The 25,673-nt window shown below is 40.0% G+C and overlaps 1 protein-coding gene across 1 annotated transcript; it reads right to left on the bottom strand.

Annotated features, from left to right (window-relative positions):
• Nucleotides 1–7,829: 7,829 nt before the first annotated feature.
• On the bottom strand, nucleotides 7,830–24,873 carry LOC108879489 (coiled-coil domain-containing protein 57; the record flags this gene model as incomplete). Its single annotated transcript, XM_051069232.1, has 15 exons — nucleotides 7,830–8,587; nucleotides 10,509–10,689; nucleotides 11,050–11,187; nucleotides 12,863–12,963; nucleotides 13,372–13,594; nucleotides 13,913–14,013; nucleotides 14,777–14,996; nucleotides 21,251–21,343; nucleotides 22,278–22,440; nucleotides 22,586–22,748; nucleotides 22,880–23,076; nucleotides 24,002–24,101; nucleotides 24,239–24,384; nucleotides 24,674–24,687; nucleotides 24,772–24,873. Coding segments are annotated over 15 exons (2,160 nt in total), but the record flags the coding sequence as incomplete, so codon positions are not given.
• Between the last annotated feature and the right edge of the window lie 800 nt (nucleotides 24,874–25,673).

The following is a 25,673-nucleotide window of genomic DNA, read 5'->3' as shown; positions in this document are numbered from 1 at the left end:
ATTCCTTGAACACCGCCACTGCCTCGTAGCAAAGAAGACTTACCGGTTTGTCTTCATTAAGCACAGACATGTATTCGCCTTTTCATCTCTCATTAAATTGCCTTCCCTCCACATCAACATTTTTTTCTCTTGGACATTTGGGATTATTCGCTTTTTTCCCCCAACACCATTACTGACTGCTTTAGGAAATAGCTGATATTGAGACACTGCATCCAGTGGCTAGATGCTTTCATTGCACTGGTAACAAAATTGAGATGCATTCACTGTACTTATGCAAAGGGCATAGCATTGTATTTTACAACAATCATAGTCTTTGGAAGCTCTCACGGCCAACATAAAAAAAGTGACGGGTGTTTTTCATATTATGCAAATTAGCTACAAATACATCATGGTGGCATTCATGTCTAAGAGGCTTTTTTGTGGTCACTGGTTAGGAGGTGTGGAAAAGCCATCTTACCAATAACAAAAGGAACAATGACCATTGAAATATGACACCACATGCGATTTGTTATTTGTTATTTGTTATATAGGAGTATTTTAAAGCAAAAGGTAACCAAAAGACCCTCAAGGAAGGAGCTGCGTAGAATCATATGAGAAGAATGGCAGAATCTTTCCTCAGATGACTGCTATCACCCATGCCCAGGAGGATTCAATCTGTCATCGAATTAAAGATGACAATCCAAACGATCAAAAGCACAAATGGAATATCACATAGAGTGTGTACAAGACAGCCACAATAGCAGTTGCTGAACATAGCAGGGAAAAAAATGAAAAGAAAAAAAAAAATCCTATTTATCTTATGAATCCAAGTTTGAGATTTAGGGCAGTAACATGAGCCTGTATGTATGGAGACGAACAGGAGAGAGATTATACCACAGTTTATCAAACTGACAGTAAAACATGGTGGTGGGAATATTCAAATCTGAGTGCATTTTGCCTACTCTGAACCTGGACACCTACACTGAACTGACTGACCCTGACTAAAGAAAAGTACTACTGCACTCTTCAGAGACATGCTATACCCTTTGCTTTGTGGAGTGGGATTCATTCTGCAGCAGGATAATAACCACAAACTTACTTCACCTTTGCTAAGACTAAAGAAGACCAAGGAATCTGACTGTCACTGACTTTCCTCCAGAGCCACCTGACCTCAACCCACTGAACATTTTTTAGGGGCACTTGAAGACTTAAAATGCTTTAACACAGAGATTATGCAATATTGGCGTTAAGAATTCCCTTAAATACACCACCTTTAGCCGTTTACACAGAACACAATGATGGTGGGTTTATGCCACACCATTGTGTGACTTTATACAGCGTGCTAGCATTGCAGAATCAGAGATGCGACATATAACACAGCAACCTCGCAGTCAGTCAGTGTCTGTCCCACCATTCCAGCTCCCCCTTTATACAGATTTTGATTTGCCTCTTTGACTACCTCCTGGGTGCTGGGTTAAAGGTGTGGTGATATGACCCCTTTTCCACCTCAATACCTTTAATGCAGAATAGAATAATGGTACAATATTACTGCCTTGAAAAGGCTGTGCAAAAGAAGCTTTGAAAGCCAAGCATTCTATTACATCATAAGAAACTCTTTGGAATATTGTCTAATCATGCTAGGAAAACAGGTCATAAGGTTTTATTGACTAATCAATAAATCAGCTGTTTTGGAGATTCACCTGTAATACCTCAGTCAATTAATTTGAACAAAGCTTGACAAAAAAAGAGTAAAAAGCTTGACAAAAAAAAGAGTAAACAAACATACCCTACAGTCACAGTATGACAGACTGCCCTTGCCCTTTCTGTGGCTCAGTAGCTGGAAGGATTTGGACTCCAAGATCCAATGGCCTGGGATTAGGCCTAATGTAACACCATCAGTACAATATCCAGCCTTACCTGACCCAGAGCACACTAACACCCTGTACAAGACTCCAGATATTAGGAGCTGGCTTCAAGCTGGCCTAGTCAATAAGTACACTGTACAATTACTCAGCACTCTATGAACTCTGCCCCACCTCAGCATCATGCTGTACTGAACATCAATTTAAATTATATTCAACAAAGATGATTATCTGCATTCCCATCAGCCCTAACATTGTGGATATTAGACTGCTTAGCTCATCCAGTAGCACCCAACAACAAGACCTGACTTGTCACATAGCCTGATAGACAAGGAACCTGAAGGTGGAAGCACAATGACAGCAAATGCCAAACTCTATCATTACTCTGCAGGCAACCATATAATCCTCTCCCACAAAATGAAGAAGACAAACTTGTTCTTGGATTGCAGTACTGAAACCAGTTAACCTCAGTTCCAGGTGTCTCTTGTGCACATTTACAGTCTCACTGCAAGGACAAAACTTTACAAACTCACATTCTTCAAATCATGCTCCACCTGACATGAGGAAAATGTCACATCACTATAAGTTAAAACAGTTTAATTCACAATGCTTTGTTTCTACTCATACTTTATTTTTATATTTCAATGTGTCACAGCTATTCAATTTTGTGATGGCTAGTTTTAAATAATTGTTAGTTAATTATGTTTTGTTGTTTCATTGGTCACCAGTACTTCACCAGCCTCAAGACTGTCGCAATTCCTAGACCACATGTAAAGTGAGCAGACAAATTTATTCCAGTGTCTTAATGTCATTTTTGGTTCAACGAAAACATATTTTAACTGGAGACACGTACACCAGTCACTGTACAAGGAACTTCAGATACGTTTTAATTTCAGTCTTTAATCTTTGTTATTTTACAGTATTTTCACTGAGTGGAAACTGTCATTTATAACAGCTGGTAAATGTCTTGAGTACAGTAAAACATAACTGCCCTGTAATGTCCCTGATGTCTGTGATGTTGACCCAAATACACGAGTCTTTGTTAACATTTTCAGCAATTTAAAGTGGCCGTTATCACCACATACAATGAAGCATAATATTTGGAGAATACGCAATGTTATAACTACTGTAGTGTGATAATTAATTTTTTGAATGTGATCAACCATAATCGATTTTCTCAATCAAGAAACGGCACAAAAAAGTGAAAGCTGCAGTGTGTGTATGTATGCCGTATACGAACGTAATGTCGATTGATTATTGACCATATGCCATTGGCAATTGACTATATAATGTAACACTGTCACAAACAGGTTTAGTAAAAGTGGGCTGGCTGAACAGGCAGTTTTTTATGGCGTTTAATTCAGCGTACCCTACTTCTGTGTCCTCTAAGGAGATAAAGTCACGCGCAATGGCAGTGACGACGTTATCAGCCGCTGACGGCAGCTAAGAACCGTTAGCAAACTTACCTACGTTGCCAAGGCGGTTTTGATGTTCCTGAAAATCACTTATTTGAGCCACTTGGTGAAAGCGCGTGTATGGCACGTATTCCCTTGGTTATTTCCGTTAGCTACACCGTGGTACACTGTTGTGTTCCTCTTCTCGTAACTGTGGGGATGAAAATCCGTCTCTGTCGTTTCCCTGTCTGTAAGATTAACCTTAGCCTCGGTGCTTCAGTGACTCTTTTTTCTCTGATGAATTTAAATGTCTCCCATTCTGTCTGGCCACGCCACATGGGCTGACAGCTTGGCTTGGCCTCACAGTCCAATGAGAAAACAGGCAGGGCTCTCGGATCGAGCCAGTGATGGAGTAATTCGTTGAACGCCCCCATACAGTTACCGGGAGAAAAAAATGTTGAGATGGGGTTACTGGAGTTCAAACTCGTCCCCCCTCCCAGTCGTTCCGGCCAGACTGCAGGCTACAGCTACATCAGACGACAAAACGGCACGAAAAGTGTTGATTTCCTTAAAAGATGGAATAAGAAAGTGACTAAACGCACTTTCTGATCGCCACATTTGACGACAGACAATCACGTCTTCATATGATGTGTAAATGTAATGTAACGCACGAAACTGCAGTTACTTTTATACTATTTTTTTTTTCAATCGTGTTGGTGGTCCAAATACCAGTCAATTAACCGGACACTCAAATGAAGGCTGTCACCGTGGGTATGTCTCTGTCCGTATGTGTATGTGTGTAAGAGTGTGCCAGCCCCTCAGACCTGTCCAGGTGTGTCGTCGCCTAGTTGCAGCATCCTGACCCTGCATGCTGGATAGATGTATGGATGGGTATAGATACATGATAATAAGTCAGGTGAAGCAATGTTTCGGGGTTTTCAGCATCTAACAATTATCAACCTATTGTTTAAACGCCTTGAGCAGTAAATAGGCTACAACACATCCTTTAAGTAACGTCCATGTTGTTTCCACATTCAGACTTATAATCAGATAAACACTCAAAAGTCGAAAGAACGATTTAGTAATGTGCTTTATCGTCACGTATCAGCAACTACATTTTGACCATTTTAGGTCTACGACTTAGACATGAATACAGAGTTAGAAAATTGTCTTCTTCCTGTCCTGCCAGTAAACCATTTTCACGTTTTTGTCTTTTCATTGAGTGTGAAAGTGAGGGGCTACTTCGGTGTATGTGGGTACACACATTGAAGTATTCTGGATAGCATGTAAATTAACCAATCACGGGGCAAGGGTGTGAGGTTCAAACCAATCACAATGGACGGGAGGGTGCTGTTAGGAGATAGGGTGATTAAAGGGCGTGGCCCCAGTGATGACGCAACCAGGAAAGCTGGTCTGACTTCTTAGGGTTACTGGAGTTCATAATTTCACATAGCATGATGTAGTAATGTTCATTATGTTTTTGTGTTTTTTTTCTGACTTACTGTCGCAACACAGTGATAATAGGCTTCAAAAGCACACAGTAACCCTATAATCAGTAGTGCCAAATAGATTCTTTGACTGAAATGAAGTAGCCCATCTTTTTTTATAGAGTGGCTTGCCATTAACATTTAATGCACACCAAGTATTAAATGTGAGTTTAACAGAAAACGTTTTTGCTTTGATGCTGTGGATATCTGACATGACAGTTGTGGATAGGAAGAATGTCACTGTGGATACCTGAAATATCTTTTTAAAAAAATATAAACATAAGAACAGTATGAACAGGAAAATGTCATAAAAAATATGAACAAAGGAGCAATATACACAGGACTATAAGATAAGATACATATATATATATATATATATATATATATATATACATATATATATACACAGAGACAGATTGAACTAAATACAGATATTGCACATTTTGAAAATGGTATTGCACACAGTGAATGACTGATAGCGGCTGTTGTTTTTTTTTTGTTGTTGTTTTTTAGAATGGATTAAAGTGCAGAACCGAGTGAAATGTGAAATGAAATCCATGTGACTGTGTGGTTAACTGGGAGCAGTGAACTGGGGGAGCAGACGAGGGAGGTTGAGCAGAGATGACTGAGCAGGGGGAAGGGCAGGTGACTGATCAAATCTATTGATAAAACAAATTCAGATCATTCACCCATTCTTGAGACCCCAAAACCTGGAGGTCCGGTTCCCTGTGCCCAGAGATGGTTTTCAGGCCTCTCCAGACTCCACTGATGTTATTCTGCTGCAGTTGGTCCTCCATCTTCCTCCTGTAGCTGCTCTTCCCCTCCCTGATCTTCCTCCTCAGCTCCTTCTGCACAGCCTTCAGCTCCTCCTTATTTCCTGACCTAAAGGCCCTATTTTTCTCCTTGAGGAGAGCCTTCATGTCAGGATTAATCCAGGGTTTGTTGTTTGAGAAACACCACACAGTCCTGATGGGTACAGTGTTCTCCACACAGAACTTGATATAGTCTGCTACGCAGTCTGTTAGACTGTCAATGTCCTCCCCATGAGAGTCACTGAGCTTGGTCCACACAGTTGTCTCCAAACAGTCCTTCAGTGCCTCTTCCATCTTTTCACCTTGCGGGTGACAGCTGGTTGACTGTGTACAAGGGTCCTGTACACAGGCAGGAGATGAACCAGATTGTGGCCTGATCTTCCCAGGGGAGGGAGGGGTGATGAGTTATATGCCTCCTTGGTGTTGGCATAAAACAGGTCCAAGGTGGTATTGTCTCTGGTGTGGCATGTCACATACTGGGTGAAAGTGGGCAGAGTGGAGGAGGCGTGATTGAAATCACCAGGAATAAGGAGGGCACGAGGGTGCTGTGTCTGCAGACTGCTTACCACAAAGTGGAGGACATCACAGGCCACGTTGGCGTTAGTGCTATCACGATAACGTGTGAAAGTTCCCTCGGCAGATAGTAAGGCCTCATGCTAACAGCCAACAGTTCAATGTCCCTATAGCAGAGTTGTTCTTTAATAGTGACGTGCCCAGAGTTACACCATCTATCATTAACAAACACAGCCAGTCCTCCTCCTTTCCTTTTACCACTCTCCATTGTTCTGTCCGCCCTCACCAGATGAAACCCGTCCAGCTGATCCCTAGTGTAAACAATAGGGCCATGGCTGTGCGCGGTATCCCCAGATGCGGTTGTAAACAATACAAAAAGCACAAGTAAGGCCAAAGCAAAAACAACAACACTGGGACCTAACAGCTAAGAAAAATTAAAGAATAGGGTCATAGAAGAAGAAAGAACTAATCAGTACACAAGAGCAGCCACAACAGGCTGCCACTCGTGCGGCGCCAATTACAGATGAAGTGCATTGAGAAATTCAGAATTCAAAATTCTGAATATTCAGACTCTCTTTACTTTTTCACATTTTGTAATATTGCAAATATTATGTAGAAGTGAAAATCTGCAATATCACTCTGACATAAGTATTCAGACCCTTTGCTTATGACACCTGAAATTTAGCTCAGGTTCCTCCCATTAATCTTCATCATCTTTGACAAGTTTCTACATCTTGATTGGAGTCCACCTGTGGTGAATTCAACTGATTAGACATGATTTGGAAAGACACATACTTCTCTATATAAGGTCTCACAGCTGACAATGCATACCAGAGCAAAAACAAAGCCATGAGGTTGAAGGAACTGTCTATAGAGCTCAGAGGCAGGATTGTTTTGAGCCACAGATCTGGGAAAAGCCATAAAAAACTTACTGCTGCATTTACGGTTTCCCAAGAGCACAGTGGCCTTCATAATTCTTACACAGAGGAACTTTGGAACATGTCTGAATTCTGTTTTTGCTTTGTTATTATTGAGTGTAGACTGATGAGGGAAAATGTTTTTATTTGTTTTTTTTTTTTTTAATTTTTGCATGAGGCTGCAACATAAAGTTTGAAAAACATGAAGGGGTCTGAAAGCTTTCCAGATGCACTGTATCTGCAATACATGTCCAGTCTAGTGATAAACTGTTAAAATGGCTCGCCATATGTGCTCCCCTGGCTGCAGCCTGGTTTTATGGGAGAGTCCGTGTCCAGACTCCATAGGGGGGTCTTGCTGCCAGACCTGGATATTTCTATGTTTAATATCTATATGTTATCCTATCAATACTTTTTGTCCTGGTAAGTGAGCATGCTATGATGGGGATTGCATGCTCTTATCTAATTCTACTCTATCCATCCCTATATTCTCTCAGTCATTGACTTCCTTGAAATTGGGTTTGAGGTCTCTCAAACCTATACTTCCATAACAGATGGCAGGAAATGAGCAGAGAAAGATTGGGGATGACATTCAACAGAGCTCCTTGTCCCGACACACGCTGGGAAGGTTGCAGTTCATGGTTGTCATTTTAACCTGACCTTTGACGTTGAACTGTCAGGGCGTGGTAACTTTAGTCAGGACCCCATTCACAACTTTACATGAGGTTTTGGGCTGATTTGATTGGCATTTTTTCCCCCAATGAGTCACTGTCAGATATGCATGTGTAGCAACTTCAAGTTCAATCAATTAAACAAGACAATTTGAAAAACAAACAGTTTTTTTGGACGACAAAGAAAGAAAAAGAAAGAAAGAAAAAAAATGTTTATTACAAGGCAATAAAACATACAGAATGGTTTTGTACATTACATACATTGAAAAATAGGATTATACACAACAAAGCGTATGGCTTTATTTTTATTGTGGTCTTCAACTGATCAGACACTTGAACTCTAATGTTGGAAAGAGTAGTAAAAATGTATGTTCTTACCATAAGGCTTATTCTAAAATGTAATTAAGAATTGTGTATTTAGTAGCATTCCTTAATTTGGAGTGCATTTCACTTATAGGTGTTTTTACTTTTGTGTGTACTCATGCTACCCTGATTATTTTGAGGGAGCTATAATTCAGCTTCAGTAAAAAAACATTCAATATAACCATGTTTTCATTTGATCCTCCTGTTCAAATTCCATGACTCTGGATTATAATGCAGACTGTCTGTGGCTGAATTAACCCTGATGACATCAGCCATGACACAGCTCCTCCAGAACCATAGAAGATTTTGTAAAAATTGTGTCACAGTCTGAGTAAGAGATGACTAGTGTACTGACAGATTGTCTTGTGTATGTGTCAGTCTTTAACATTGTAGTTTCTGACCTTACTGATCTTGCCATGGGCTCCAGGTCTGCTCGTCTTAGTAGTGTCTGATGGTTTTTCAGAGGGGTTCAGCCTCTGCTGGATCTCAGTTGATGACTGGCTATGAATAGGGGCACTGATTCCATGCACCATCATCTGGACTCCAGCACCATCAGGCTCAGTCACTTCCCTCCTGCTTAGCTCACTTTTACCTATAAGGTGTGGACAAGAGGGGTGCAATTTTAGTGGCTGTCACAAATGACACTTTTTCATTTGCGTGTGTCTTCAAATTTGTGGGTGTCCAAGTGGGTCAGAGATCTGAGATGTGTGACCATTAGTGGCATTTTAACCATTCAGATTCTTCACTTAGTTGTGCTGCTATAGGCCTAGACTGCCGGGAGATCTCCCATGATGCAATGAGCTTCTCTCTCTCTCTCTCTCTCTCTCTCTCCACAGTATGGATTCATATCCCATAAACATGTTACTAACTCAGTATCTTCCCTTTCCTGTAGTATTGTGCTCTTCCGTCTCTCTCTCCTCTTCTGTCTCTTTCTGCAGGTATTTCTGCCTCTGGAGCTGTAGAGTCTGATCTGTGATGACAAGTCTCCTGCTGCTCCTACAACTCCACTCAACACCTGCTGCTATAATTATAAATGACTTATACTGCTATTAGTTTTATTGCTATGTTAGCAATTAATACTTTAATTATCACTACTATCATTACTACTGCTGTATTACTGGCATCACCTTACGTTTTATATGGAACCTGTGTTATGCTATGTTCTTCTCTCGCCATTCTCTAACACCCCCAACCCTCCCCCCCACCCCCGCCACAGTCGCCTAGTGCTTGCTCATGGTGGGATTTGTTGGGTCTCTCTCTGTAAATTAGACCTGCTCTATATGAAAAGTGCCTTGAGATGACTTTTGTTGTGATATGGCGCTGTATGAATAAAATTGAATTGAATTGAATTGAATTCACTTAAATAAGTGTCACCATTACATTTAGTAGGTGCTTAATGTTTTGATGCATCTATACTGCTACTTTGAGTCACATATGGGCCAATTTGCACTACACATTTGTCACTGGTTTTCAAGCAGACCTGCCTCCAGGCATGGATCTGTAATAAATCCTTTGACCCAACCAGTGCATTTTTCATGTGTACTGAAACCCTGTGTCAGATTTGTCTGGTTTCACAATTTTATTTGATCAAATAATGCTGATCACTGCGTCTCAACCTTATCATGCAGCTGCCCTGGTTGAGAAACTGGTCCCTGGAGAGCTGACAGAGACTACAGCCACACATTGGGCAACAACAGTTCCATCTGTCCTTCACTGATCCAACCACTGCACACAGGGTGTAGGGGTTGGTGACATTCTGTAGCCACACTGTCACTTACACAGAAGACTATGCCCACTACCCACTAGTTTGATTATATTACTGATTGCTGATATACTTATTTAAGCCCACACTTGCTTGAGGACTTACAGGATGTACAGTGGGGAACAAAAACCCACTGTACTTACCCTGGACCCCACTGTATTTCAGAATGGGTAATGGGTTTTTATTATTCTATATAGTCAACCTGAGACATTATAAATAAGAAGCTGTTTAGGACCTGTATCCTCTTGAGGGCCCCAGTGAAATGAAAAATGCTGAATCCACATATCCACTTGTGGACTTAGATCTCATATTGTGATATCTCACTGTCATTACATCAAAATCTGTGATATTCCTCAACTACAAGGGAATAAAATGCGCTATGAGACCCAATCTAAGATTTAAATTGTTTCCATGGCTATGAATCAATCTTGTCATCCAAGAATTTTTCATTCATCTGGATGTTACTTTGACACGTACCGCCCACTCTAATAGCCTGTAAGAAGCAAATCCTATTTATTAGGCCTATGAATACTGTTTATGTGATTACCCTTTTAGCCATTAACATTAAATCCTACTTAAGGCCCCCACAAGGCTCCTACATTATCTATGGGTTTCCTCTAATACATGACAGAACAGCAGTAGCTTGTCTATAACGTAATTAAAATAATATAAAGTAATACTTTATAAAGCATTTCACAGTTTTGTATTATTTTGGTAGTGATTAACATCAGCAGTGTGGGGGGTAAGTTACCTTCTGTGAGAACAGATGGACTGAGTACATGGTCTAGTATGTCCCACAACTCCTTTAACGATTGCAGTGATTCCTCTGATGACAACTGAGACCTGAACAGACCTGAATGGGGCTCTGGCTCCACGTTCACTGAGCAATGTGACTGGCTGAATGGAGGAGTGTTCTCTTTGTTCTTGGAGATCTAAAGAAGAAAAGAGCAGGAGAGTGAGGGCAAGCTTGTGTGGGAGGCAAGCTCTGTGGTGGGGATAAAACTAAACAGTGTGGAGGCAGTGACAGAAAAGAGGATTAGAAGGAAGCTGAAAGCTATCCTCTCTCATTCTCTTTATGTAGAGCTTTTTGCTGCATTTATTTTTCAATTATTTTTTTGCATTTTGCTTACTTTCAAGTATCTTATGAATGTATATATAGGAATATGAATATCTTAGAATAAACTCAGATACAGTTTTGCACAAACCAGTGTCCTTTTAATATGAAGAGTGAATTGGGCAGTCAAGCTTTAATTTCTTATCATTGAATGCTGCATTTAAGACTAAGCCGTTACCTCAGATCTGTTTGTGGTTTTGTGAACCTGGGACCAAGGGTTGGCAGGCCCTCTTGTGGTTGGATCTTGGTTGTTGGTTTTAGGGAGGTGCTGTTCAGCAACAGTGGAATCCCTCCTCCTCAGAGCATACTGCAGTTCCTGAGGACACAAGTATGTTAGTGGACCCATTGTGCTCTCTGGTGGTAACAAAAATACTCAACATCAGAGTAATTCCTCCTCTGGGCAACGTTCTTAGTGGCTGTCCTTTTTATTTCTGTTATATTGTATCTATTTGTGATTGTCCTTCTCTATGACACATGGTGCCACCTGCTGCTTCTTCTCACCTGTTGGTGTTGCACATGGGGGCAACAGCATATGAGTTGTTTGTGTTATCCTCTACTTGGCCATACTCATAGACCAATATTTATTATGCCTGACAATTTCCATCTTTTGTTAATAACATACTTTCTTCAGTCTCATATCTGTGTTAAATATACAGCCACTGGTCATTTTCCATACATAACCTGGTATTTATAAAAGAATGTGCAGTGAGAATGTGCACACATCAAGCATTCAGACCAAGTGTACACACATTTTTCTAGAGCCAGCTGTAGGTGAAATGATGAGATTAAATAAAAATGAGAGATGTAACCGTGTAGTAACAGTCTATTTAGAAGTTTTGCCAATTTTGTTTTTATTTATTGTAAAACATGGATCAAAGGCACATATATGACTGACATAACTGTTTATGAGTGATAAACATTTATATTCTTTTAATTCATATTTACAAACCTACTCTTGACCCAGATGTTTTAGCCGTATTCAGGTCTGATGAAACTAATTAGGTAGTCAAACTTCAGGCATGTATTAAAGACATAGCATGGCCTGTATTTTTTTACTCCCCCCCCCCCAAAAAAAAAAAACACAAAAAAAAAAAACCTGATTGTATAGTTACTTTGGATGGCATTACCTTGACCTCCAGTTCTACTCTAAGGAACCTTTCGGCCTAACACATAAAACAAGTCTATAGGACTTCCTTCTGCACAATATTCCAAAAATTTGTAACATCATGTCTCAAAGGGATGCTGAAAAACTAGTCCATGCATTTGTTAGGCTAGACTACAGTCATTCCTTAATATCAGGATGTTCCAATAACTTTGTGAAAAGGCCTCCAGTTGATCCAAAATTGTAAGAGCCATATTGTCTTGCTACTAACAGTTTAGAAGTTTTCCTATCATTATGTTGAAATGCTCCTTTAAGGATGCCACTTGTGACGTCACAGCAGCTTAACTAGCAGACCAGATTAAGCAGCCCACGGAGCAACACAGTTTTTTGACCATGTGCTTTGTTAGGCGAAAAATCTTGTAACTTTGCTTTACCTTTGGAGTAAAGGTTTTGGAAAACGGAGTTACTGCCTTAGAAGATTTTTTTGTGCGTCAAGCTTATTGCCAAGAAGCAAAAGTAGTGGTAATGTGGAGGCCAGAAATGAGGAAAGATAACTGCCACAAAAATGTTGCAGTCCAAGCACTGACAGGAACTAGAAAAAGGGATCATACTTTCCCATGTTTACTTCTCTGCATTGGCTCCCTAGAAATTAAACCCTTCTCCTTACATACAAAGCCCTTAATGACCAAGCTCCATCATATCTTAAAGACCTCATAGTACCCCATTATCCTAATAGAAAACTCAGCTCTCAAAGTGTACGTTTACTTGTGGTTCCTCACGTATCAGACGCCCTCTCTATCTTTAAGGTTAGGCTTCTTTATTGCAGCTTATAGTTGGCTGGCTCAGGTGAGGTGAAGTGGAGGTTGGGAAACTGAGTTGGAGCAGATACCTGTGTGGTGAGCTGGTACTGAAGCTGTTCCAGAGCAGACAGCTGGTCATGTTGGTGTCTTTGTTTTTCTGTGGAGGAATCCTTCTCTGGCTGCACTGGTTCTGTTAGAAACACAATGGTATAGAAAACTTGGGGTGCTTTCCATTCTGCTTATTGTGCTTCCTCCTGTCCTCACTCCTCCATACCTTCGCTGGTGACCCAGAAATTGATTAAGAGAAACCAAAGGAGGAACTTTAAGCGAGGAACCATATTGTATGTATGTTGCACTCTACTAAAAATTTTAATCTTCGGTATTGTCTACACACTGTTTTGTCTATATTGTACAAACCATGTATATTATATACTTATTTCTATTTTAACTCCATTTTATTTTATTTTTAATTTTTTCTCTTATGTTAATTTCTGCTAGAGAGACACCAACTGCTGGAAACAAATTCCTTATGTGTGTCAACATACATGGCCAATAAAACAGATTCTGATCGCATGTGTGAGTGTGTCTATTATTGTACCCTGTATTCCAGCAGTGGTGATCTGGCCACGAAGGCGGTTGCCCATCTCTATCAGTTGCTGGTTTTCTCTGCTCAGACGGGTGATACAGGACACTGCCTGCTTCAGCCTGAAATGCATGATGAGAGGGTTGCTTCTTTCGCCCTGGATGCTTTCAAACTGATTTGAAATCTGTTGCTGCTGCAAATGCTGATTCTCCCCTTGGAGCTGTTGCACCAGTGCACTCTGGAGGGAAGATAAGATGAAACTTGAAGAAACTGGGTTTCTGTATTAGTTTACACTGTATCTTCCCACCAACTGATTGGTAAAATGCCCCCTTAATAGAGTACCATTTTCAACTGGGGCAATGTTATACATTACTGAGATGCATTAAAAAGGATTTCTTTCATCCATTTTTGACATTTGTATGTTGATAGTGGGAACTGTCCCACAGTAATGGATCAGCTCTAAACATATTAGTGGCTTTAACTCAAATCATTTGATCCAGCCACCCGGATGGAACTCATAGGTCAGCTTCAACTAGTTCACTGATGCCTTCAGTACCTGTTCCATGATGTTGGCAGAAGCAGACTCTGTTTGTGCCACTGTCACCTCCAGCTTTGTCAAATCAGAGGTTTTGGCACATTTCTCTAGAAACAGACCACCTGAGGAAAAACACAAATAAATACTATTACAAACACCATTCCAACTGTTTCAACCATTTACTGCTACTGTAAATGGTTTGCATAGCCAATATGCATCCATGTTTCACCAGCTGAGTATGCATATAATCCAAGTTTACAGTTTAAAGGGCCATTTCAGTGGTTTTGTTTTTGTTTTAGTGTTAGTTTTCAGATGCAAACTACATACAGACAGCTTTTGTTTTAACTTGTTTGCTACAATTCGCTATTAGTCAAGCTATCAGTATGCTTGTGTAAAACAGATGTGTGTTTTGATATTTTAAGGTGGGTATGTCATCTGAACATTTCATTTTTAAAGTTTAGAGAATTCTAATTTCTAAAATATGACTGCATGTATGTATGCAAGACTAGTACTAATGGATGGTGTAAGCGGATGAAAATTATTTGGCTTCAACATTCAAAATCACTGGTATGGTCCTTCAAGTCAAATAAAAGTTAGATTTACAATAGAAGCTGAATACTGCCTTGCACCATATCACTTGAGGTCCTCCTTAGTAGAAATAACTCACTCATCCTCTGTGGCAAACAATGCACGTGTGATGAGTTGCGTGTTTGCTTTCAGTTTGAAAAAAGACTTAGCTTCATGGCAAATTAGACCAACCTAAGATAATCAAAACCTAGACACCACCTGTCTTTGTGAAACTGGCTCCTGGTGCTAAAAAATGAGCTGAGCTGACTTTGGGGGAGTTATCAGTGGACTGGGGAGGTGGACCAGTGGCCATCTGACCATTAGCTGTTGGGGTGATTGAGGTTGCAGCAAGGGCTCCTGGATGCTGAATTGGTTGAAGAGAGGATGCCTGTGGCTGGGACTGGAGATGGGGTAGGGGATGGCTGAGATCCTCCATGTTCTTCCTCATCTGGGTAACCACAGTTCGCAGGATGCTGTTCTGCTCTTGCAGACGTCGGATCTCTTCTGATGTCAGAGAGTCTACCTTTGGTGTGAGACCCTGTGTGTAGATAAATGTACACTCTGAACAGAATAGTGTAATGTATGCTTCTTAATTTTTTGCATAATTTCAAATTTCATAATTTTCATAATTTTCAAAGCACATCAACAAAACCATTTAGACTTAGTGCCTCTCATACAGCAGCCTTACACTTTAAAACTGAAACCAGGAACCATGCCATACACACTTAAAACATGACAACCGGATTCCCATATCCTTGTTAGTCAAAATCAGGAAGGAACCAGAGTGCACAGAAGAGATTGGGGTAATCCAAAAGGTAGAAGTAGAGCCAACAGCTTGGTGCTCATTTAGAGGAATTTGCCAAATTTCCGTCATGCGAGACCTAGCGAAAACTGCAGTAGTCAAAAACATGGATAAGCCAAAGATCATTGAGCTACACAGCCAGGTAAACACCTGGATTAGAGTCTCTAAAACACTGGATAATGGGGAGCTGACCAAGTGAAAGTTTTCCAGAGTCTGAAAGATGAGATGAGCTTTCCTTTATAACTGTGTCTGTGGATGCATCATCTTCAGTATTTCTGATCAAAAAACGTAAAAAGTGTAAAAGTGCCATCTTGTGACCAGTATGCACAAACTTTTGTACAGAATCACAGTGTGCCATGGCAAACTACAGGCCCAAGTTTTATGTTATGAAAGATACGACCTCACTTCCGTTGAATGATTGCAAATTTTTCCTTCATAGATCTCAAAACACTTTTAATTACTTGTGACCATGAGAGTACAACGGTGATAGATGCAAAGCTACATGCAGATCACATTTTCTAAGCCTAAGAGTGGTTTGAAAAAATATTTTTAGCATTTCCATGATTTTCCAAGAAAAATAACACCTAGTGGCCTACAAAGGACATCTGTGGGGCGTGAGAAGCTAATCGACCAAGTCTCATGTTACAATCACCCTTGATCATAGCACCACCTGCTGGTGCACAATTCTATACCACCCATGTAAATAAATTCACTTTTTAACTTAGGTATCAACAGGGTCCAAACCACACACCTAGGGCCCATTCAGGTCAAGACAAGTTGGACTTGCAGGCCCACAGGCAAGATGCAAGTTGCAGCACAGCAGCACAGACACTGAAAAACATTCCATCTAGATTTAAATATATCTGTTTGAAGAGGTACATTGCATTCAGAAAGTATTCAGACCCCTTCATTGTTTCCTCATTTTCTAATGTTGCATCCTTTTGCTTAAAAAAATAAATAAACAAATAAACCCTCATTAGTCTAAAATCAATGCCAAATAATGATGAAGTGAAAACAGAATTTAGTATTCAGACCCTTTGCTATGACAACTGAAATTTAGCTCAAGTTCCTCCCATTTCTCTGGATCATCTTTGAGATTTCCACCTTCTCCACCTTGATCAGAGTCCACCTGTCATAAATGCAATTGATTGGAAAGGCTCACACCTGTTTTTATATGAGGTGTCACAGCAAACAACACATATCAGAGCAAAAACCAAGCCCAGAAGTGGAAGGAATTGCCTGCAGAGCTGATAGACAGGATTGTATCAAGGCACAGATCTTTAGAAAGCTGCACTGCAAAAACTGAAATCTAAGTAAGACAAAATATCTTAAATTAAGGCAATATATGCTTGTTTTTTGTCTGACAAGATATTTCTTCTTACCACTTAGTTTTTATGTTAGAGCATTAAAACTACCTCAAGTGTTGCTGTCCTTAATTATCTTTATAAGATATTGTAACTTGTTACTAAGATTTTAATAACAGTTCTGAGTAAGTTAATGCTTGAAACTAGAATTGCCATAACTGTAACGCTGTTTGATCAACACTGACAAGTACAAAACTGCTTTGTCAAAATTTCTTATTCAAAGCATCTTATCCTTTTCATCTCTTCACATAAGCAATCAATAACCAAATGAAATTAATTGTTTTATTATTAATCTGCTGTTAACACAACATAGAAATTATGTATTTGTAAAGACAAAATAAAGTACAGAGCAAAGACAGTACTTATCAATGTCAAACTGATGCTTTAAGACAGACTTTCTGTTTAGCTTGTCTCATTCCTTAGCAAATTAAAGTTAGTGAGTCCTGTGCTAACATCTCATTTGGAATACAATGGTTGCCATTACATTCATATGGCAAAGACCATGTGGTTATTAACATAAAGAATGCCATGTGATAATTTGCTATTGGCTGCCTGCTATGCCCAGTGTTACTACAGCTCATACCAGAAGACATCGCATTGGCCTACTCATGCAAGTCAGACCCCAGTGGTAAATGGGAATCACTTGAGCTCATCCAGTTCCTGAAAAATGAGGTCCAAAGTAGAGAGAGAGCACCTCAGCTTACCAGACCAGGTAACACACAAAGGGACATTCCAGTACACCAAATGATAAATCATTTAGTAAGCCAACCTCTGTTTGTGAAAGCAAAACTAAAAAATGGAGTATGCCCTCAGCAACTGCATCGCACACAGCAGGTAACATCCCCCAGATCTGCATCTATTGTGATAGTGATAATCATAAACCAGATTACTGTCCAGACAATTCTGTGGCTGCTTGCAAAGAGAAATAAAATAAAAAAAATAAAAATAAAAAACAGGGGAGATGCTATGTGTGCCTTGGCCAATAAGGTGTTTCATGTGCCTTATGTGGTCACAGATTTTACACGGCGCTTGTATGTTAAGTCTAGTGGTCAGCCTAAAAAAACATTGCACTTTTCACTTGTGCTGTCACCAGGGCAGTGCATTAGAGTTAGTTTTTAGTTAGTTTTACCAGATTGTGTAAAATAATTTATTCTGACAATGCCAAAACATTCATAAGAGCGGGCCAAGACCTAAAAGAACTGTGGAGTTCAATCAGAGGATCAGAGCTTGTCGAGTTTTCCACAGACAAGGGCATTACCTGGAATTTTATTGCAGAGGGAGCTGCTTGGTGGGGTGGCTTTTGAGAAAGATCTGTAAAAATATGTCTAAAAAAGATTTTGGGGAGAGCGTCACTAAACTTTGAGGAATTGACAACTATACCCACAGAGGTGGAAGCTGTGTTGAATTCCAGGCCTCTCTCCTATGTACATAATGATGCATCATACCCCAGGCACTCACACCCTTCTCACTTCTTGCAAAACACTTACTTCACTGCCACCAAAGACTATGTTTCCACCATCTCAAGCAACCAATGTGAGCAGAGAGGACATGGGCAGGAGATGGAGGTACCAACACAAACTTTTATTTAGCTTTTAGCTGGCAAAGGGACTACCTGATGGACTTGAAATCTGCTCATTAGTGTGAAATACCATTTCCCACTGTGCTGAAAGTGGGAAACGTCATCCTGATCGGAGAGGACAGCACACTCAGGCAGACTTGGAAGATGGACAGGATAACAGAACTGTTTCAGGGAGAGATGGACTTATTCATTCCTGTACTGTTCGCACTGCTACAGGCAGTCTGTTGAGAAGGCCTGTTCAGTTAATATATCCTTTGAAGATGGTGGTAGGATAGGAAATGGCAGGGAAATCCATCCATCCATCCATTATCTATACTGCTTATCCGTTAAGGGTCGCAGGGGGGGCTGTGGGAGGAAGCAGGAGTACCTGGAGAGAACTCACACAGGCACAGAGGGAACATACAAACTCCACACACAAAATAATTGTAGTAATAAGTCATCTTAAGACACCTTAGGAAGCCTGGTTGAGAGGTGAAATGTCTTCAATAAAGGTTGACCGATTCATCGGTTGGCTGATTAATTAGGCTGATTATTGCCATTTTTTAAATAATAGGCATTGGCTGATTCCTAATGGGTACATCAGTGGGCAAAAACATGTTGTTGCTGTGTGACACTCCCCCTTGTGCCAGTCAAATTGCCATTCTATCGCTGCAGATCACAGTGGATGGTAACTAAGGATGGGCATTTTGATTACTTTTTGAAGTTGATTGATCAAGCCAATTTGAGTCGATTAATCGTGATGTCATTGTTAAGACGTGTCCTCCACCCAAACCAAAATAATGATATGTTGTCATGTCAGGTCATGTTTTTTGCAGCGTAGTGTACAGATGCACTAACTTTAACTCCCAAGCCCCACTCATCAACAATGCAACTCAAACTAGCAGTGATGTTCTCAGCAGTGTGTCTCATCTGTGCTGTGAGTCTGGAGCACAGGACCAGAAATGTTCTGGTCACCGTCCATGTAACGGCAGGTGACAGTGCCATAAAACTCTGATGTGAGAGCTGTCCATGCAGCGGTTGTTCTTGCTACTTTGTTGGCTTCCATCAAGTTCTTTTTTAGAGCTGTTGCTGCCTCATTGTACTATTTTTCAATCTGGCCAGTAATGGTCTTTGTTTTGGAGTTAATGAGACCTCTGTAGATGATTCAGCTCCCGGTAAAAACCTCCTGAACAATGGACACTGAAGGAATCCTAACCTAAAATCAAGCTAAGCATCTAGCAACAACCTGAGCTAACGTAAGCTACAGCTCATTTAACAGCCCACTTCACTTCTTCTTATTGCTGACGTCTGTTCCAGTGTTTTGCTTGCAACACACAGAGAGAAGATGCGCACTTGGGCAGACACAGAACCATAAACATTAGTTCTATGTCTCTGAAGTAAAACATAAATCTCCTCCCACCCCAAACCAAATAAAAGTTAGGCAAATAAAAATTCTTTAAAAAAAGAAAAGCTGTGAACTATGCTTACCGATTCGACTAATTGATTATTCATGCACATCCCTAATGGTAACTTTTGGAAACTTTTATTTAAAATACAGAAGTGCACTGCAGTGCAGTGTAATTGTAAATTCTTTTCTTGTAACCATTTGTGATGTCTAAACGTGAAACATGAAGTGTGAAAGATCACCCTAGGGGTGGGGTGCCACATCTGGAGGCACACAAAGAGGTGCCAAAGGGCAAATAAGATCAAGGACCCTTTTGTTCACCTTGGGGGGGGGGCGTTCCTCAGGTATAAGAGTCTAGATGTCCCTATGTTCAGGGTCTTTTGCCATCTCCTGACTGCTCGAGTGGTGACTGACATTTTTCTTGCCAGGAAAATAAAACCCTGTCGGCTGGCAGAAGTCTCTAGCAATTTTGTGTATCATTTGTTATTATTATTAAACTGTGATATTTTATCAGATGCAGAGGGGAAAAAAGGAAATCGAAAAATCGTTAATCAGCCAAATAAAAATCAGCATCATTATTTTGGCCATTGCTGCCCCTGATTTCTAGGCTGGCAATGGCCACAGGAAAACCCATATCAGATGACCTCTAGTCTTCAAGTATCTATAACCAAGTCCAGTTGCCCTTGATTAAACCCTTCTGGGAAAGGGGATAATACTTCCCTCGTACTCTATCTGCCGTCTGCCTTAACCAGCACAATGGTGAAAAAGTCTTTGGTAACTGTAAATTACATTAATGACCTTTTGCCAGTGGTCCAGTTAACACACTTGAGCAGTGCTGTGGCATGCTGAGCTTTGATAATGACAACAATCTGCACCTACATGACCTTCAATGATAATTTGCAAACTCACTCACACTTAGTCATGCAGGCTCCTAAAGAGAAAATGCCATTTTAAAAAGCCAAGCCATGTTAAGCTTTCAGTGACAGGGAGGGTTGTATGCATTTCCTGGAATTTACAAGTATTCATTACTGAGATTAGTTAGTTTGACATACTAGCAGGTGGGTGCCTGCTAACACCTCCGCTTCACATAGTAATTGGCCATTAACAATGTTTCTGAGACTTGAACTTGCTATTTCTCAGTTCTATGGTTTCCATAGCGGGCTGTTCTTACAGTTCTTTACAGTTTGATTATTCTGATAATTTCTGTTGTTTTATTGTTGTATTTGAACCAACACATGTAAACCTGCACATCAGTTCATTAAGGTAAAGGAGACCATTTACAACATAGTAATTACAACCTTTACATTGAGCTCCTGCAAGGTCTGACCAAATGTCACATTTGTAGTAAATTTTTCAAATATGCAGGTAACAATATTTGGAGCTTCACGCCACTGGGCTCGAGCATATTACAACCTTGGTTTTCTAACTGGCTATTTCCTCTTTAAAATTAGATAAGTCAGTATATGTATACAACTGTAAAAACTGTCAGTTCACCACACAATCTATCAAACTTTTCATAAACATAGTAAATGTTGAGGAGTGACAATCACTGATTGTTCCTTGCCATGTGGATGAACAGTTGCTTGCTTTGCTTTGCTTTGGCTAATGGGCTAGCACTTTTTAATAGTTCTAATAGTCTGCACAGTCTAAGATGTGTTCTTACCTGTATTGCCTGGTCTCTCTTCGTATTAATAGTACATAGTAAGACAGTCAAGTCCTGCAGCTCTTGTTCTCTCTCCCTCAGCTCTGCTTTTGCCTGACAGAGACCAACATAGAGCCTCTGTTAGAATCATTATTGATTACACGAATAATATAAGATCGATCGATGCAGGATGAAGACAAACATATCTATATTTCTGCTGCAGCAAACTGAGTTCAACATACTCACTGATGAAGAAAAGGTACTTCAATTTACCTTTGAACTACACTATCACAGAAACATATATGACAGACTGATTTAGTGAAGCTAAAAAGGAATAATTATAAAATGCATCACTACAAACAAATTTTTGGAATGAAAAAGAGTGCATAGTGATTCAGTTTTTTTGGCCCCAATCTGGTCTGTGTCCTCTTACTCATATTTACTTAAATACTAATTACACACACTGATCTAACAATTGTTGTCTACTTAAATCTGACACATCTTACCACAAAATAAATTCTTAAATATTAAGCTCGATTATATTATTCAGTTAATACACTTTTTTATTGATAGATGAAAGAAAAATTAACTAGGTAATCCTGAAAGGGACAGAAATATTGTTGGATTTGTTAGAAATCTTGTTTTTTAGAGGATCCTCTTCATATTATAAGATTATTTTTTGTTATTGCGACATATTTTCTCATTATTACCCTCCAAATTACCCTGTTTTTACAAGAAACTCTTATTCTAATAACAACAAAATCAGTATAACAGACACACAACTTGGAAAGTCCAGCTCTCTCTGCATTGCAGTGTTTGTCTGACATGTGCTACCACTGTCATACAGATTTTCAGCCCTTTACAGCCCTTGGACTGATCTTAGAACAACATTTCCGGAGAAGTCTGTGAGAAAAGTAGAGAGCTTGTGGGTACAGTTCAGAGGTGGGTTTTGTCTGAGATGGCCAAGATCAGATCATTATATTAACAGGTATGCACCAATAAAGCAACATACACTATGTAGTGGTGGTATAATGTATGAGTGACTGACCTGATCTCTGGCGTGGGTCAGGTCTTGTATTAGCTGCTCATTGGCAAGGGAGTGTTTGGCCTTCATGTCCTCACAGTGTCTCTGCCACTCCAACTCCATCTGGATTTGCATCTGTTCTAAGACTCTTTCTCTTGCCAAACCAGCACTCAGCTGCTGCTTGTACCTAGCAAAACACACAAACACATTTTATAGATCTCAAGAACAACTCAGACCAGATCATGAGTCATATCTTCAAAGCTGCATTACCATATCTTTTTTTCTCCCTTTGTTTTTGGCTAGCCTTTTTTCAAAATCCAATGTCCTCTCACCTCTCCATCTCCTCCCTGCTCCACTCCAGCTCATTCTTAAGTTTGGTTTCTCTCTCCTGCAGGGCGACTATCTCTGTATCCTTGACAACCATATTGCTGGAGACATGATTGATGTACTTCTCCCAGTGAATTTGAGTTGTTTCTACCTCTGTGCGAAGCCTTTGAAAACAGGAATACACAGACAAACAGACAGAAACACAGACACACACACAGTATAACAGAGGTTCTCAATTTCATGCCAATGTGGTGGTTTTTGTGTTTTGTATTTTTCCCCATCAGTGTATGTCTTACCTCTGGATTGTCTCATCTTCTTTTTCATGGCATCCTCCTGGTCCTCTTGTATGTGGCGTACCTGTGCATCCAGAACTTTCATATGCTTCTGTAGTCTGACAATGCGTTTCTCAGCCTTTCGCAGCTGTTCTGTGTGGGCCTGATGCTGAGCCTCCAGTTGAGCATCACACTGCTTCAGAGCCTTGACCACATTCTCATATCTTGACATAAACAGCCATAAAGTTGAAATTTAGATAACTTGCAGTTTTATGCACAACTGATTTGGCTGTTCAGCACAAGGTGACATGAACAGTTATTACTGCTACAGCTGAATATGAGAAACAGGCACAGCTGCTAGCTTTGAGGGCTGCTTAATAGCTTGAGCTTTTCATTTTTTGATGACCCACGACTATGGAGGATGGAAACTGCCAAAAATCAAAAAGAACTAAAGAAATGAATAAATGACTCAATAAATAAAGTAATATACCATTAAATACTCCTAAGTATTATTAAAAACAAAAGTAGGTTTTAATTGTTATTAATTACTTAACTATTAACTTGAGTCAGGAGGGGTCAGGATGGGTTATTGTCTGTGTAAGCTCCAATCACATCATACAATCATGGTATTCACTGTCCATTTGAGATTGGATGTGGGCTATAAGCACTGGACATCACCAAGCATGGTGCTTCTTTCCACTGTGAGATTGGATTACATTTTGCAGGAGAATAATGCTCAAAACTGTCGCACAAATAGCACAAATAATCATCAAAGTAAGTAACCATCGAATGTTTAGATTTTTCTTCTTTAATAGTCTTATACATTATATTTCCATCCATCATACAAAGTAATTTTATCATTTTGCTGTTGAATAGCAACTTCAGTCAGCATAGCTAGCAAAAACTAGCTTACAGTCACTGTAACAGAAAAATTATTATTACTAATGATAACAGTAGTGTTACATGAGTGCGTGTTCATGTGCTGCAGTGTCACAGAGTATTGTTCAATGCATGTCCACACTCAGTGATTACTTGTTTACTTGTATTGTAGTTATTGAGCTACTTATTCATTAGCCCACCAGAATGGTTGCCAGCTGGTTGCCAGAAGAAGTACCTGACTAAGAGGACATTGTGTTATCAATTACTCACTTCTTAATGTTGTCATCCTCTGTCTGCTTAAGCTTGGTCTCCATCTGTTTCACCTCATCCTTAAGCTCCTTTATCCTGAGACAAAGGACAGTTACCACACCTGAAACACATGTAGGTAGACAGACAGACACAGACACAGACACAGACACCACACCACACACACACACACACACACACACACACACACACACACACACACACAGTTAAGTTAAAAGGTGCATACCTGTAGTTCTTGACAGATGTGAAGGTCCTTGATCTCCCGGTCTTTGTCTTGTAGCTGGGTTTGTATCTGCTGACAGAACTCCTCAGATGCTTTGAGGGCCTCTGTAGCCTGCAGCTGAGCGCTGACAATGAACCTCTGTCTCTTTAGACAGCACCTGCACCTGGAAAAGGACACCACACAAGCAGTAACAAATGGGTGATGACAACAATTAGGTGTACGTGTAGGGTGTAGACTGGCATGGGAAAATTCAACCAGAAAGTTTAACAAAGAAAATCAAACATGTAAATCTGCTGTCATAGTTTATTTACATCATTTATATGTATCAATACTACTATGCTACATAAAAGTAGTAAAAAAGTTGTGAATTTCACAACTTTCACAATAACAGAACTACTTTGCATAACGTACATACTGTGTACAGTTACTTGGTGTGTAGTTTTTCTGTGCACCTTGTGCTACAAACCTAGTGCAAACAAACAACATAAATGGACTCATTACTTGAATGAAACATGTTCACAGTGAGATATCATCCCTTTACTCTCCTCACCTTAAGATCATGAGACAGCACCACAGTGTGCATCTCATCCATTTTCAAGTTGAACTCATGTTCCCGCTGCCTGAGCTCACTATCAAAAGCTGCTGTCATTTCCTGTTAGCCAGAGGAGAGTAATTAGAGATGTTATGTGTAGAATTTTAACATTATTACATTCATTGTGAGATGTAGGCATAATTTGTATAAAGAAACGCATCAGCGTTCTTCGGTCCCAACTAGCCAATGTGGTGCCAGTTCAAATTTGCTTGGTTGCTATACAGCGTGATACTATAATTAACAATTAATAATAATTAACAAACTTGCAAGTGAGCTGCTGGTGCTCTGGTCAGGACTTGCTTAACTGCCATCAGTAGCTGCTCCCATCTGCTGGGGAGTTAACTCTAACTAACATCTGTTTGGATGAATCTACTCAGCTGAATCATCTGCTACTGACAGTCCATGTGTAGCTGTATGGGATAGCATTTATTTATCTTAAATATATAATGATAATCCCTGTGGTGCAGGTTTTTTATTATTCTTGCTGCTGCTCTGCACACGTAGTTCCAAACATATGTGTCTTGTATCTTGTTCATTTTGCATTTGCCAAAGGAAACATAATGAGAATTATGTTCTCAATTTAGCTGATAATGAGCACTTTGCACTACACAGCAACACAGCAAACAACAATGTTGTTCACTTGTTTAACATAGAAAGTTCTCAGGATAAATTCTGAGAAGCACTTTAGGAAACTGTCATGAGGTCAGCTCTTTGACCTGTCAGTGTCTGTCTGTCTTGTCTGTTTCTGTGTTGACTGCCCCTCCCCCTTGCTTTTCCCCTCTGCTGGATCTGCCTGTTTGCCTCTCCACACCTGCCTTACCTTGCAATTACACCCATCTGTTTCCTATCAACTCATCACC

Source organism: Lates calcarifer, unplaced genomic scaffold (genome assembly GCF_001640805.2).
Source record: "Lates calcarifer isolate ASB-BC8 unplaced genomic scaffold, TLL_Latcal_v3 _unitig_674_quiver_2171, whole genome shotgun sequence".
NCBI lineage: Eukaryota > Metazoa > Chordata > Actinopteri > Centropomidae > Lates > Lates calcarifer.
The sequence above is the reverse complement of the archived record's forward strand: the minus strand, read 5'-3'. Positions and strand labels throughout refer to the sequence as shown.